Source organism: Chenopodium quinoa, unplaced genomic scaffold, assembly GCF_001683475.1.
Source record: "Chenopodium quinoa cultivar QQ74 unplaced genomic scaffold, ASM168347v1, whole genome shotgun sequence".
NCBI lineage: Eukaryota > Viridiplantae > Streptophyta > Magnoliopsida > Caryophyllales > Amaranthaceae > Chenopodium > Chenopodium quinoa.
This window is the reverse complement of record NW_018743791.1, coordinates 893248-907027: the sequence shown is the minus strand read 5'-3', so window position 1 is coordinate 907027 and position 13780 is coordinate 893248. Positions and strand designations below refer to the sequence as shown.

At 36.0% G+C, this 13780-nt stretch overlaps 2 protein-coding genes across 2 annotated transcripts; one reads left to right on the top strand and one right to left on the bottom strand.

The window, feature by feature from the left end:
• Positions 1–6152: 6152 nt before the first annotated feature.
• Positions 6153–8658, bottom strand: LOC110685039 (cytochrome P450 76AD1-like). Its single transcript, XM_021861500.1, has 2 exons — positions 7433–8658; positions 6153–6836 (listed from the first exon to the last, which is right to left on the bottom strand). The coding sequence occupies exons 1-2, from the start codon at positions 8321–8323 to the stop codon at positions 6225–6227; spliced, it is 1503 nt and encodes a 500-aa protein (XP_021717192.1). The 5' UTR covers positions 8324–8658; the 3' UTR covers positions 6153–6224.
• A 1786-nt stretch (positions 8659–10444) lies between these two features.
• LOC110685040 lies at positions 10445–13408 on the top strand. The gene is made up of 3 exons (XM_021861501.1): positions 10445–10986; positions 11405–11755; positions 12343–13408. The coding sequence occupies exons 1-3, from the start codon at positions 10867–10869 to the stop codon at positions 13165–13167; spliced, it is 1296 nt and encodes a 431-aa protein (XP_021717193.1). The 5' UTR covers positions 10445–10866; the 3' UTR covers positions 13168–13408.
• Positions 13409–13780: the final 372 nt, after the last annotated feature.

The window sequence follows — 13780 nt, the reverse complement described above, 5'->3', positions numbered from 1 at the left end:
AAGAGTCAAGAGTGAGAATATCATGCTGAATATTGAATTGACTCAATATAAAATGTTGTGTACTAACATTGATTCTTGCAGGTCTACTGAAGTTCCTTTAATCATGTTTAATAATGAACTAGAGCATGTTAAGAAAGAGATAAAGGAAACCAATGATAAAAATGAGAAACTAGAAAAGGACCTAGAAATTGCAAGAAAAAGTAAAAATACAGCAAGCACGGGTGTTCCCAAGTGGGTAAAGGAAGCTCAGACAAAAAGAACAGAAGGTCTAGGCTATGTTCATAAGAAGAAGTCCACTGGAAAGAAAAAGAAATATGTGAACTTACCTAGTGAGACCGTTTGTTCTTTTTGTGGTAAAAAGGAACATCGCAGTGAAGAATGTACTAAGAAAGCAAATCTGTACAATAAGAATGTGAACTATGTTTGGCAGAAGAAATCTGATTTAAATGTGTCAACACAGGAACCCATGAATGAAAGGGTTCCTGCTACTAACCCTTAATTTCTTTTGCAGGTCGCAGTGAGGGGGAACAACCAGTGGTACCTCGATAGCGGTTGTTCTAAGCACATGACAGGAGATGAATCCAGATTTCTCTCACTGACGGCCTATACAGGGGGAACAGTGACCTTTGGAGACAATAAGAAAGGCAACATTGTTGCTGTTGGCAAAGTAGGAAGGTCAAGTTCCCATGCAATTGACAATGTATTTTTAGTCGAGGGTTTGAAGCATAATCTACTCAGTATATCTCAGCTTTGTGATAAAGGAAACTCTGTAAGCTTTTCTTCTGAAAATTGCAAAATCATCAACAATAACACTGGAAAAATCGTTTTGGAAGGAACTCGTAAAGGGAACACGTATACCGTGGATCTTAACAAAGTTCCAAAATACAATCTATCCTGTTTAAGTGTTATTGAGGATGATCCACTTCTATGGCATAGACGTTTTGGACATGTTAGTCTTTCATTGCTTGACAAATTAAGGTCAAAGGACTTGGTAATCGGATTACCTTCTATCAAATTCCTAAATGACAAAATTTGTGAAGCTTGCATCAAAGGAAAGCATGTTCGATCATCATTTAAATCAAAGAAAATGGTAAGCACCACAAAACCATTGGAACTCATTCATATGGATTTGTGTGGCCCCGTTAGAATTCAAAGTAGAAGTGGAAAAATATATGTCTTAGTTCTTGTAGATGATTATTCTAGATTTACATGGGTCATATTCTTACATAGTAAAGATGAAACTTTTGATATGTTTATGACTTTCTTGAAAAAGGGCTTAATTAGGCTAGATTTTATTTCTACTGAATGACAAATTGCTGATATATTAACTAAGCCTTTAAGCAGAGACAAGGTTGAAAAGATGCGTGTGGAATTGGGGATGCTACGGCTCAAGTGACTTTTGTTTGGAACCCCTAAGGTAAAATCGGATGTAACTAACGATGCTATGCTCAATCTTGTGTGCATAACACAGCTGAAATTACCCAGGGGAAAGATTTGTGAAGTATTGAAAAGTCACGTATACATACTCTTAATATGTTAAAAATATTGAGCCATGTTGTTTCAAGTTCCCTTTTCATCATTCTTTACTCTCTGTATCATGATCACGTAAATTATCATCATAATTTACAATCAATTTGCTCTTATTTATCCTTTTCATTTTTTATTTATCTGTTTTTTTTTTCTTCTTGTTATTTTCTTTCTTATCTTTTATTCCTATCTTATTTTTTTTATTCTTATCTTTTTCCTTCCTTATTTTTTCATGATGAATTTTTCTATTCCTCATAGAATTCAAAAATACAAAAAGATCTTATTTGCTACGTAAGATAAGAAGCATGTATATCAACTTCTTAACTTACGATTTTATTTTATCAACATTGAATTAGATGAGTGCAATTATTTCACCAAATTAAATCCTACTACCTCTAAAACTACCCCACTACCTCACAGTTTAAACCGTCACTTTTCTTTCTCACTCCTCCCCATTAAACTCTTTTTCTTCTTTTCACTCCACCTTCACCTATCAAATCAATTAAATTCCCCATACACTCCCATAACCGGCCTCACTCTCTCTCCTTCCTATTCACACTATTCATCTTCTCCTTCCCTTCATTTTATCTTCAACACCATGAAAACCAACCGAAACACCACCCCAAAAACCCGATCACCACCATTCAAACCCTCCTCAAACACGGGGTCTCCACAACCGGTGCCAATTGCGGTGGTGCATCCATCTGCTCAGCCAAAGAGGAAGGCTAAGGCTGTGAAGGGCGGCGACAGGAAACGGCGCGCAACCACCAAATTCCCATCATGGAATTACACTCTCGGATATCACATCAACTATGATTGGTGTGTGGCGAGTAAGTTCACTGAATTTACTTCTTTAATTGATTATCAAAAATGGACTCACTTGTTCCAGAATTGTTCTCATTACCCTGTTTATCCTAAATTTATTCATGAGTTCAAAAATACCTTTCAATGTGATAATGGTGTGTGCTCGGCCGTAGTTAATGATATTCCAATTTCGTTTGATGCCAATTATCTTGGAAATCTATTTCAAGTTCCTGTTAAAGGCTATTGTTCTTATTTAAAGCACAAACAATCTGTAAACATTGGCCATAATGATGAATGCAAAATCCTTCAATTTATTGGAGGAAATCCGAAAGTGAAAACTACTCACCATCATGCCCTAACACCCCTTCATAAGCTACTGTTTACCTTCACCTGGAAGGGTATAGTACCCCGTTTACAAAAACGGAGTACCGTATCACTCTTGGATGCCTCCCTCATATTCTGTCTTGCATGCAAAATACAGATTAATTTCCCTGCTCTAATGATTGAACACTTGAATTTTTATGCTCAAAAGACCACAATTCCATATGGCTCTTTCCTTACTGTGTTGTTCAAATCTTTTGGTATTGATGTTGAATGTGAATCCCCAACATATCTCAAACCCGATAATATCCTCTCTGAACAATCATTACTTAGACTGAGTCTTAGGCTTACAAATGGCAAAGTATGTTTTGTGCCTCGGAAAGGAGGGGAGAAAAAGAAAGGGAAAGGGAAAGAAGCTGAGGAAGAATGTGACGCAAGTGATGAGGAGGGCAGTGACCAGGGTAGTGAGGTTGCTAGTGAGGGTGCTACCACCTCCAGTGATTCTGAGGGAGATAAGGAAGAAGAAAAAAGTTCTAACGGAGAGAAAAACAAAGAAAAAATACTTGAGGGAGATGTGCAAGGAGAAAAACAGGAAGATTCTGAGGGGGAACATAAGGAAGTTTCTGAGGGGGAAGCTCGAAAATCTGACTCACATGAGGGGCAGGGAACTGATCAAAGTGAGGGGGAACATACCACAGACTCTGAGAGCACAGCTGGACCACCTGTCATTCCTGTGTTTACAGGGGGCCTTAGAAGGAGTAAGAGGAATGTGGTCAAGCCTGCCCTTTCTACTACACACCCTGTGACTGTAGAAACCATCAGCTCCTCAGACAAATCTGATTCCACCTTCAAACCTACCCAAGTTCCCTCTTCCACTGAACCCTCTTCTATTCCTGTCTCACCTACTAGGCAGCCTTCTCATTCACCTTCTCCTCCTCCATTTCAGCCTACTGGCTTTGCTGCTTTCTCTGGAACTCGTGTGTCTGTTTATGATTTTCAACAGGTTCAAGCAGATATGGAGAAGTTGACTACTCTGGTGAGCAAGAAACTGGAGGAAATGGCCTCGGAACTGCTTTCTCTTAAAGGCCAGGTGCAGGCTCTGGCAGATTCTCAAGCAACCGGATTTGCAGGCGTAGAGGCAAAGCTTGCACAGGCTGAAGGCAAGTTTAGTGAAGGCAACAAGGAGATCTTGGAAACTATCAACAGAGTAGCCTTTGAGGAAGTCGAGGAAGACTCTATTGATCCCACAAATCCAACCCTTGATCCTACCAATGCAGCCTTTTAAATCCTTGATTGCACTTATTCTAATTTCATATGTTGAACAATTTTATTTTGGTCTTGTTTAATCTCTCTGAACTTTGGTTTGTACGCCTTTATCCTTTGCTACATTCTCTATGTTCCTCTTCTATTTCCTAAATCGGAACTTGGCTCGTATTTTTCATATGATTGTGTGTGGTTGCTGATGATTTAGTACCTAACTTATTTTTGCCTTGCATTATTTGAGCTCACTATTCCCTACGTAGTCTAGTGGGAGTATAGCAAAATGTTTTTTTCAATCTTTTGATAATGCCAAAAGGGGGAAAAGACAAACTTCATGGCGGCTAAAGTGTTTACCAAGGAACTCACACATCGAAGGTACAAACTTTTGCTAAGTTCAGTTTTTAAAGTCTTTGTTAATTTTTCTTTTGCTCAGTTTTTTTAAAAAAAAATAATAATAATAAAAAAAAAAAAAAAAAAAAAAAAATACTTTTTAATATTTTTCTAAGTTCTTTAATTTTTTTTTTGTTTTCATGTCTTACTTTAAATTTCTGTTGCATGCCTGGATGATTTTATTTACCTAAGTTTGTCAATGTTTGTCATCATCAAAAAGGGGGAATTTGTTGAGCCTTTTGGTTTTGATGGACAAATTGACAAACTCGACTAATGAATGTTTTGAGTCTTTGGTGAATAAAGGATTCAAGCAAAGTTCGTTCCGGAGTAGGAACTTGGATGCGGAGTAGCATTCTTTAAAAAGCCTCGTGCAAATCTCACGTTCTAGTTTTAATTGTGAGCACTCAATAATATAAAGTCGGAAAGGAACTCAATGACTTATGTTAAAGACTACTGGAATAAAAGTTAGTTTTAAAAGATAATTTCTTAAAGAAAAGATAATTTGTAAAAGTTTTAATAAAGATAATTATCGAAGATAATTATCTAGTTGTTTTAATAAATAATAAATTTATCTTTTCAAATAAAATCTTTTTAAACAAACTTTTGATAATCTTTTAAATAAATATTTGATAAAGTTAGCAAGTGGTTTTTCTGTGAGAAAATCTTTTATACGGCTAATGGTTATCAAGTTGTTAGGATAGTGGTTTAATTAGATAAGGCTAGGAAACCTCTTCATGATCACAATCTGTCAAGATAACTCCACAAGTTGTTAGTGGGTTGTTGACATGTGGACGTGATTATGGTGGAGGTTAATGACTAAGCCTTCTCTATAAATACTCATGCAAACTATCTCAGTAAAACACAACTCTTAAGCATAAAAATTCCAGTAGCCATCTAATAACATAAAGAGAGTTATTTTCCTTCATATATTCTTGAGTGCAATAGGTATTTGTAATCACATATTGTATTCAAGTACTTTGGGGTTGGGATTGTGAGTTTGTAAGGTGAGGTTAAGGAAGCTTCGTTGCTGAAGTCTTCTGTGAGAGTTGGGAACAAGTTCCTAATTTGGGGAACTTGTTAACGGGTTTGAATCTTCACTTGTACAGAGTTTGATTACATAGTGGAAATTTAGAAAAGCCTATATCTTCTCTCGCCATTATTTCATTTAGTTAAATTCCGCAAAAAGTTTTTAGATTTCACCTCAAATACAATTCACCCCCCCTCTTGTATTAGCCAGTTAGACTTTCAAATTCATTTTCCATAGTTTGTCTGGTGATTAATAATTAGTGGAAGAAGAAATCAAGAGTAAACGTGAATGTAATGGTTTACGCCCTGTATTACTCTAGGAGACCTGAGTAATTTTTTCTTGCAAGTAGGGAGAACTTAGCTAATTAGGAACCCCACTTGCTTGGGGTGAGAATCGAACTCCACTCACGAGAGTGGAAAGAATGCCTCCAACCACTGGGCCAACTTTAATTCTCAATTACTACAAGTTGTTTCCCTCAGTATGTCTTTTATAAACTTTAGATATTCTTCCCTGATATATAAGAAAAAGTTGAAGATATGGGTAACACTTTAATTATTTGATTATTACTAAGAATTGAATAGAACAACTCTTATACAACAAGCAAATTGAAGTACGTTAAAAGTACTCCGTATTCAATATATTCATATGATTTACTTTTAGTCTTTTACTACATAAGTTATAAACATGGTACAATGACAATAGTACATACACAATACTATCTTTGCGTACAATAGCAAATCTATTTTTCTCGTGATAGTCTTATTCTAACAAATTTTTTTATATAAACATAATTTGCATCTATAATCAAACATAAGAAGTAGGGTTTTTTTTTTTTTTTTTTTTTTTTTTTTTTTTTTTTTTTTTTTTTTTTTTTTTGGTTTTAGTAAGTAACTTATTAATACCTTGGGATTGGAACAACTTGAAGAGGCTTAACCTTCTGCAATGTAATTCCAAACTTTTCATCCATGTCTAAATCATTAAGAGTCATACCATCTTCAAGTTTCCAATTGTAGTTGTGAAGAAGAGTAGCCAACATCAAGTTCAACATTCTATATGCCAAATTAAGTCCAGGGCATATTCTTCTACCAGCTCCAAAGGGTAAAAGTTCAAAATCTTGTCCTTTCAAATCGATCTCACAATCTAAGAACCTCTCCGGTGAAAATACTTCAGGGTTTTCCCACACCTTTGGATCACGACCAATAGCCCATAGATTAACAAGAACTTGTGCATGTTTTGGAACTACGTAGCCACATAACTCTACATCACTGTCTGCTTTACGTGGGAGGAGAAACACTGTAGGAGGGTGCAAACGTAACGTTTCTTTCATGATGGCTTGTAGGTAAGGCAATTTTGAAATATCAGATTCTTGAATGCTCAAACTACCTTTTCCAAGAGCTTGTTCAATTTCATTTTGACATATGATCATACTTTTTGGATTTTTAATTAGCTCTGTCATTGTCCATTCTAAAGTACTTGCAGTAGTGTCTGTTCCCGCGTTAAAAATATCCTGCCATATGGTAATTTCAAAATATAAATTATACAAATTCTTTATCTAATTTAGTTGCATGCTAGGCTAGTGAATTTAATATGAGAATTTCTACTTCATATTACCAACCAACTTATTAAAACTTCTAAGTAATTATAAAACCATCTTGTTGGTACAATTATCTCATAAGCGTATCTTTTCACGTACATTATAACCGAACAATCATTCAATATCTAGCCCATAACAATTGTACTTTTTTGTTTATAATCTATATGTTATAATTGCCACCTTTGTTATCGTACACATAATTCTATTATTTTTGGCTAGTGGACCATATGCATGTTCCAAATATGTCTTAAGCTCATAATGGTATTAAAAAAAATGTCAAGTAGATCAATTAAATGTATGTATTTGTTTGATGTATATTAAAGGAAGAAAACTAACTAGCTAAGAGCAAAATTATGGGAATTGAAAAAAAAAAACACACACACACAATGAAATGGGAGTTGGAAAATAAAAATAAATAAAAAAAATAAAATTTAAAAAATAAAATAAAATAAAAACATAAAAAGAAAGACAAGTCTTATATGAAGAAATTTCAAAGTAAGAATACTCACAACAAGAAGATGATTAATTTCATCCATACTCAACTCATTCTTGTCATAGAGGTTGAGAAGTGTGTCTAGAACATCATTTGTATGTTTTGCACTTGAATCGTCACTTGATCGAATGTTTTGCCTTTCGCAAATAATGTTTTGAAAAACAACAATGAGTTCATCAAAGTAAGAAGCCAAACGACGTCTTATGCCAAATGGATCAATGTAGCCAAGAATGGGGAAATAATCTGCATAATTAGGTCTTCCAATTTCCTCCATTATGTTCCACATGAGTTGCTTAAACTCTTGGGAAGTACTAGACTCGTGGCTAGCTAGTTCGATTGAGAAAAATGTGTTTGATAATAAGTTTAGGGAAGTAGTGAATGCTGCCCTTCCTATGTTAACCGGTTGCAATTTTTTAGAGCAATCTTGCACGTATGCATGAAGTTGTGATACCTTGGCTTGCCTTAGGGCTTGGCTAGCATCAAGGCGTTGTGTTGAGAGTAATTGGACAGCAGAGATCTTCCTAAGATTCCGCCATTGTGGAGATATAGGCAACCATGACATGGAGAGTTTGTCATGGTTGCCAGCTCGAACAGAATCAGGAATGGTTCGATTTGCAAATGACTGGTCATTTTTTAGAAACATCTCTTCTGCCACATAAGAGGATGATACAACAACTGTTGTGACATTGCCTAGCTTTAGACTAATCAATGGGCCAAAAATTTTTGCTAGGTTGGCAAAGGATCGATGAGGCTTTTCTCCAAGATCGAAAATGTTGCCAAAAATTGGCTTTGGTTTTGGCCCTGGTGGGAGCCTGTTAGAAAAATAACGGATAAAAAAGGATTTGACATGATATAAAAATACAAATAAAATAGAAATAACAACCATAACAAGTGTTGTACTATCCATGGTTGTTACTACTTGAATGGTATCAAAATGCTTAATATAAAAATAGAAAGAATAGGTTATTAAGCTAAAAAGCTTAGGGAAAAGAAAAAAATTCAAGTAATCAAAGTAAAAAAATTTAGGGTAATTTGAGTTTTAAGAACAGATGATTTTTTTCATGCACAAGTTCAGTGGTCGATGGAAGATGCATGACCATACCACACACACTACGTATTTATACACCTCTACAAGTTGTTTTAACAAACTTTTGTATTGTGAATTTGTGGTTGGTAGAATTTTGCAATCTTAATTTTTATATTTTAGCTCTACTATTAGATTGCATAATTATAGAAGCTACATATCTTTTTCAATTCACAAGTACTTTTCTTAGCCACGTATATTTTTAAGGTTAGAACAAAAAATATTTACAAAATCAAATTGAGAGACTGACTAAGCTAGATCCAAATACAATTAAAGATTGTATCCAAGCAACGGTCGTTTCCTTCTAGAGTTCTAGCTCTCTTTGTTGTTTCTTGAATTTTTAGATGACTCTTTAATTTCAATGTCATTTTACAAAATTCAAACCCGAAACTCTAAGAATAGCTTTTTCCTAAATGATTAGATACTAAAAGACATGAGATAAAGTCACAACTATGGATTATTACTAGTACCTTATATTGTCCAACAAAATAATCCTTCCTTTTCACCATAAGTGTTACTACTGTTCCATTTATATACATTAAAAATATCATTTATCAATGTTATGTGCATAAGATTTAACATAATCATATAAGTATGCTAAACTTTGTGAATACTCTGCTTAATTCTCATTGATTATGGAACATCAATATATAGAGTACAAGCAAACCTACAATTACCTTATCTTTGTAATCTAGAAACTAGGAAACAATCACAAAGATAAACATAATTACCATAAACAAACTCTATCAAATATACTCTAATATCTCTGACAACATATCCACAATACCCCCCTCAAGTTGGATCACGGGAGTCAAAAGTGCCTAACTTGGATAAACAATGATCAAACTGCGACTTGCCAAGAGCCTTCGTGAAGATATCAACTGATTGAAAAGAAGTAAAAACATACGATGGAGAAATAAAACCTTCATTAATAGCATCACGAACAATGTGATAATCAATCTCAATGTGATTTGTCTGTTCATAAAAAACGGGGTACTTTGCAATATGCAAAACACGCTGGCTATTACAAAACAACGGAATTGCCTTGGGATGATTAATACCCAAGCTCAACAACAAAGGTTTGAGCCATTTTAACTCACAAGTAGCACTAGACATAGACCTGTATTCTGCTTCTGTAGAAGATGTCGACACGGTATGTTATTTCTTAGTCTTCCAAGAGATAGGAGAATGACCAAGAAACACGAGCCAACCTGTCAAAGAACAGTGTGTCAAGGGGCACACCGCCCAATTAGAGTCACACTAACCTTTCAGACGCAACTCACTGTCTGCACTTAACAAAATTCCTTGACCCGGAGTACCCTTCAAGTACCGCACCACTCGCAGAGCTGCCTCCCAATGTTCAGTACGGGGGGCTTGCATAAACTGTGACAGAATGTGAATTGAATAGGCCAAGTCGGGTCGAATAACCCCAAGATAAACCAACCGTCCCACAAGCCTCCGATAAGCCTCGGGATCTGATAAAAATTCGCCTGTGGCAAGAGCCAGTTTATGATTTTGTTCAATGGGTAAGCCGCTAAGCTTTGCCCCTAACAAAACGGACTCGGAAATAATGTCCAGAGTATACTTTATTTGGCACAGAAACAATCCTCTTGATACCCAAAAAATATTTCAAAGGACCAAGGTCCTTCGTCTTGAAACAGCCACTGAGATAAGCCTTGAAACCAACAAGTGCAGCGGAATTGTTCACCAAAGATAATAAGATAATCAACATACACTAAGACATTAATCTGAATTTTGTCTTTAGTATATGTAAACAAAGAATAATCAGAGTAAGATTGTAAGAAGTCGTACTTTTTCAAAGCTAAAGTCAATTTTGCAAACCAACATCGTGGAGCTTGCTTCGCCATAAAATGAGCTAGAAAAGTTTGCTTATTTCGTGTACATGAGTGAGAAAAGTTTGCTACTCCGTAATTTCGTCAAAGAACCTTTTTTTTTCTAGTATGCCTCACTCGGTTCACCGAAATTTAGCTGTGATTACATTCACATTCGATCCGAGTCGCACACCTGCCTTACGGTGGGTGAATCTGTTAATATTTTGAATGCATTTTGTAACAACAAAGAGTTATTAACTTCATAAATTACCAAAAAAAAAAAAAAAACAGCAAAGCACAGCCAATCACCAAGCTTCGTCGTATCACAATCTCTCATTCCATTGGTCAATATTTTCCACGTCATCATCCTAGAACATTCTACCCTGAAAAAATTCTAGAATTTTATCCCCTTGTAATATTATTATTTATTTAACGATCAATTCCCTAAAACAATACAAAAACAAACATAATTTTCTTTTGTTAATATATATAGTATAAAATTACAATACGAATTCTTGATTTTCTGCAACTTTAATGGCGTCCAAATTCTTGTTTATAGCTTCAGCTCTAATTGTATTAATGGCGGTTTTACCCACTTCTTCCGCTCTCGTTTCATCTCCCAATGTTAATCCCCCGTATCCTAAAGCTATTTCTGTAAGTTTCGCTCTAATTACTTATTTTTAGGGTTTGATTTTATATTTTGATTGGAGTTTCAATCCTATTGTTAATTGATTGTTGTCCATTAAAATGTTGAATCAAGGTTTGTTTCTGTTTGATTTATTAATTTGATTGATTGATAAATGCTAAATGGATTCTTGGTTTTAATAAAACCTGATTTGATCGTGAAATTCGATTGTTGAGAACCTTACAATTTGTGATAGTAGTTATTATGAATGAGAGATGTTATTAATTTATGTGATTTCAGCTTAATTTGATTTTGGAATTAAAAGATTTAAGAAATTGGAAGTTTTGTAATTGGCAGATGAATTTGGATGTTTGTGAGTGTGGGTAATGTACAGTTCTTGATTGGCAGATAAATTAATTGATTGTAGATTGAATTTATTGTTTTTAGGATTTGAAAGAGGCTGTAGTGAAGGGATTAGGGTTTCAAGCAGATGATTTCAGGATATCAGGATTTGATCTGAGGGATACATTAGTGGGGCATTCGGTGGCATATGAATTTGATGTCGAAATTGACAATAAGGTGCTTCCAGTGAAGCTTTTGGAGGATGTGAATCGATGGGAATTCGTCGATTTGCCCATTTTCCGGGTTGAGAAGCCTGTTAGACCCGGGGAGGAGAATGGATTGATTGAGAAGAAGAAGACGGAGGAAAATACGAGTCCGGTTTTGGCACCCTTTCAGCTTGCAGGTCCTATGGAGCTGTGGATTCAGGATGCCAAACACATGAGGCTTTCATTGCCTGTAAGTTTTCGCTGTTCTTTGGATTACTTGTGAATTGTGATTTATGATTGATAATCTATGCATTCAGCATTAATAGGGGCAAATCCATGTACATTGTACAAATTATACATAGTATAGGCAGAGAGCATCATGAAAGACATTTAAATGGCTGCTGATTGTATAATTGAGTTGTGGCTGATCTAGCTTGGTGTCTAGAAGAGCAGATGCATGGGTTTTGAATTGCAATGTAATGTGTTTAGCTCGTCTTTAAATTTGGTGTCACTTTTGTGTTTTTGCATCTAAAGTTGTGAACTTGGAAGAGTAAAGGACTAATTCAACCTATTCAAGTTAATTTTTTTTGCTGAGAACTGCTTGTTATATACTTATAGGAGGCTCATTTGACAGTATGACTGATAACTTTTAAGGGTTGAAAAAGGTGATGCTTAGTAACTTAAAGAATGTACACCAAAGAACAGTTTTTGGTGATTTTCAGTTTTAATACGCATAATTCAAATTATACATGGCCCAATTTTTATGAACGTGCTATGACTGTATTTCTTTCAATCTGTTTGGATATCAATGATGACGACTTCTCTGTTTTTTCACAGCATGATGTGGATGCTGGTGTATTGCGGAAAGTAATTCTTGCAGAGGGTGCTGTGGTAACAGTCAAGGGTGCAAAATCAGTGAGCTTGCGCCAGCCTCTTGATCTACCACTACCCCTGAACCAAACTGAAAATGGTTTTGCCTCTGGTCTCTTAAATCTAGCACAGCATCTTCACCCTGTTTCTGGTGCCAAAAATGCTCCCCTGCTCTCTCTTCGTGTTGTGGGCCCTACCTCCATTACATCCTCTTCTCCTTCCTCACCTTCATCTTCCAACCGCTTGAAGCTGAAACGCCTTGCGCCTGGCCTAGTTGAATTGTCTCAACCTTCAAAGATCAAGCCCATTGAAATGGCCACTGCCATTGACCTCCCTAGTGAAGTTCCTACTCTTATAACACCTGACCAGTTTACCACATTGTGGCCCATGACCTCTTTGAATGGTTCACATTCGAATTTGCTTGGTCTTGAAAAACTGCTATCTTCTGTGTTGGGTCCCAAAGCCAACAAAGAAGGTTCTTTCAGGCTATTGAAGGCCGATGTTTCTGCTCAGACATACTTGAAGATTGGGTTTAGGGTTGAGAAACAGCTCCAAGAAGGAGATGGGATTAAGCTGGAGGGCTTCCCTGAATGGAGGACCAAGCCTGAGAAGGTGAAGCTGCATTTCGAAGCCCTTGCTAAGGTTGATGGGGATAAAATCATTCCCGAAAAAGTTACTCAAGTTCACCCTGTTCTTTTGGAGGATACAGTAGCTCCTAGTGTGTTGCAGGGCAATGTAACTATGTCCAAAATGCCAGTAATGTATCAACCATCAAACCCTTTTACCATCTAATGTATACAACTCCTCTCAAGTATAAATATACGTCAATTAGCTGTAGATATGAGATTTTGCGTTCTCCTGTTGGGTCCATCGATGTTGTGTAGTTCAACTTGTAAAATTTTGATATACAAAGTACTGCCGTACTGGAAGTTATATTGCTAGTCCCCCCCCCCCCCTTTTTTTTTTCCCAGAGTTTAGACTTTTCCTCGTTTAGTGTTATTGATAATTGCTTGATTTGCTTCTTTGGTGAGGACGTTTCCTTTGCGATTAGTACTGTCATTAGAGATGTGGTTGTGTTTACTACAATAATGATTGTTTCTTACGTGCACATTATTCAAAAATGGTTACTTATATGCATATTATATTAAAAAATCATCACCATTGGCTGCAATGGTGCGGCCTCCAAAGCTTAGTATACTGTATACTAATACTATTCTCCAAGACCTCCGGTATCTTGGTATGCTTATTAGTGTTATCTTTGGTCAATTGATGTCATAATTTTGAGGTCACAATTTTGAGCCTTAGTATCTACATAAATATGGCTCTTGGCCATGCCGGGTCGTGCCTCGTACAAGGCCCAAGTGTTTTGAAGTTAGTTAGGCCCGGCCCATGGCTCGGCCCACGA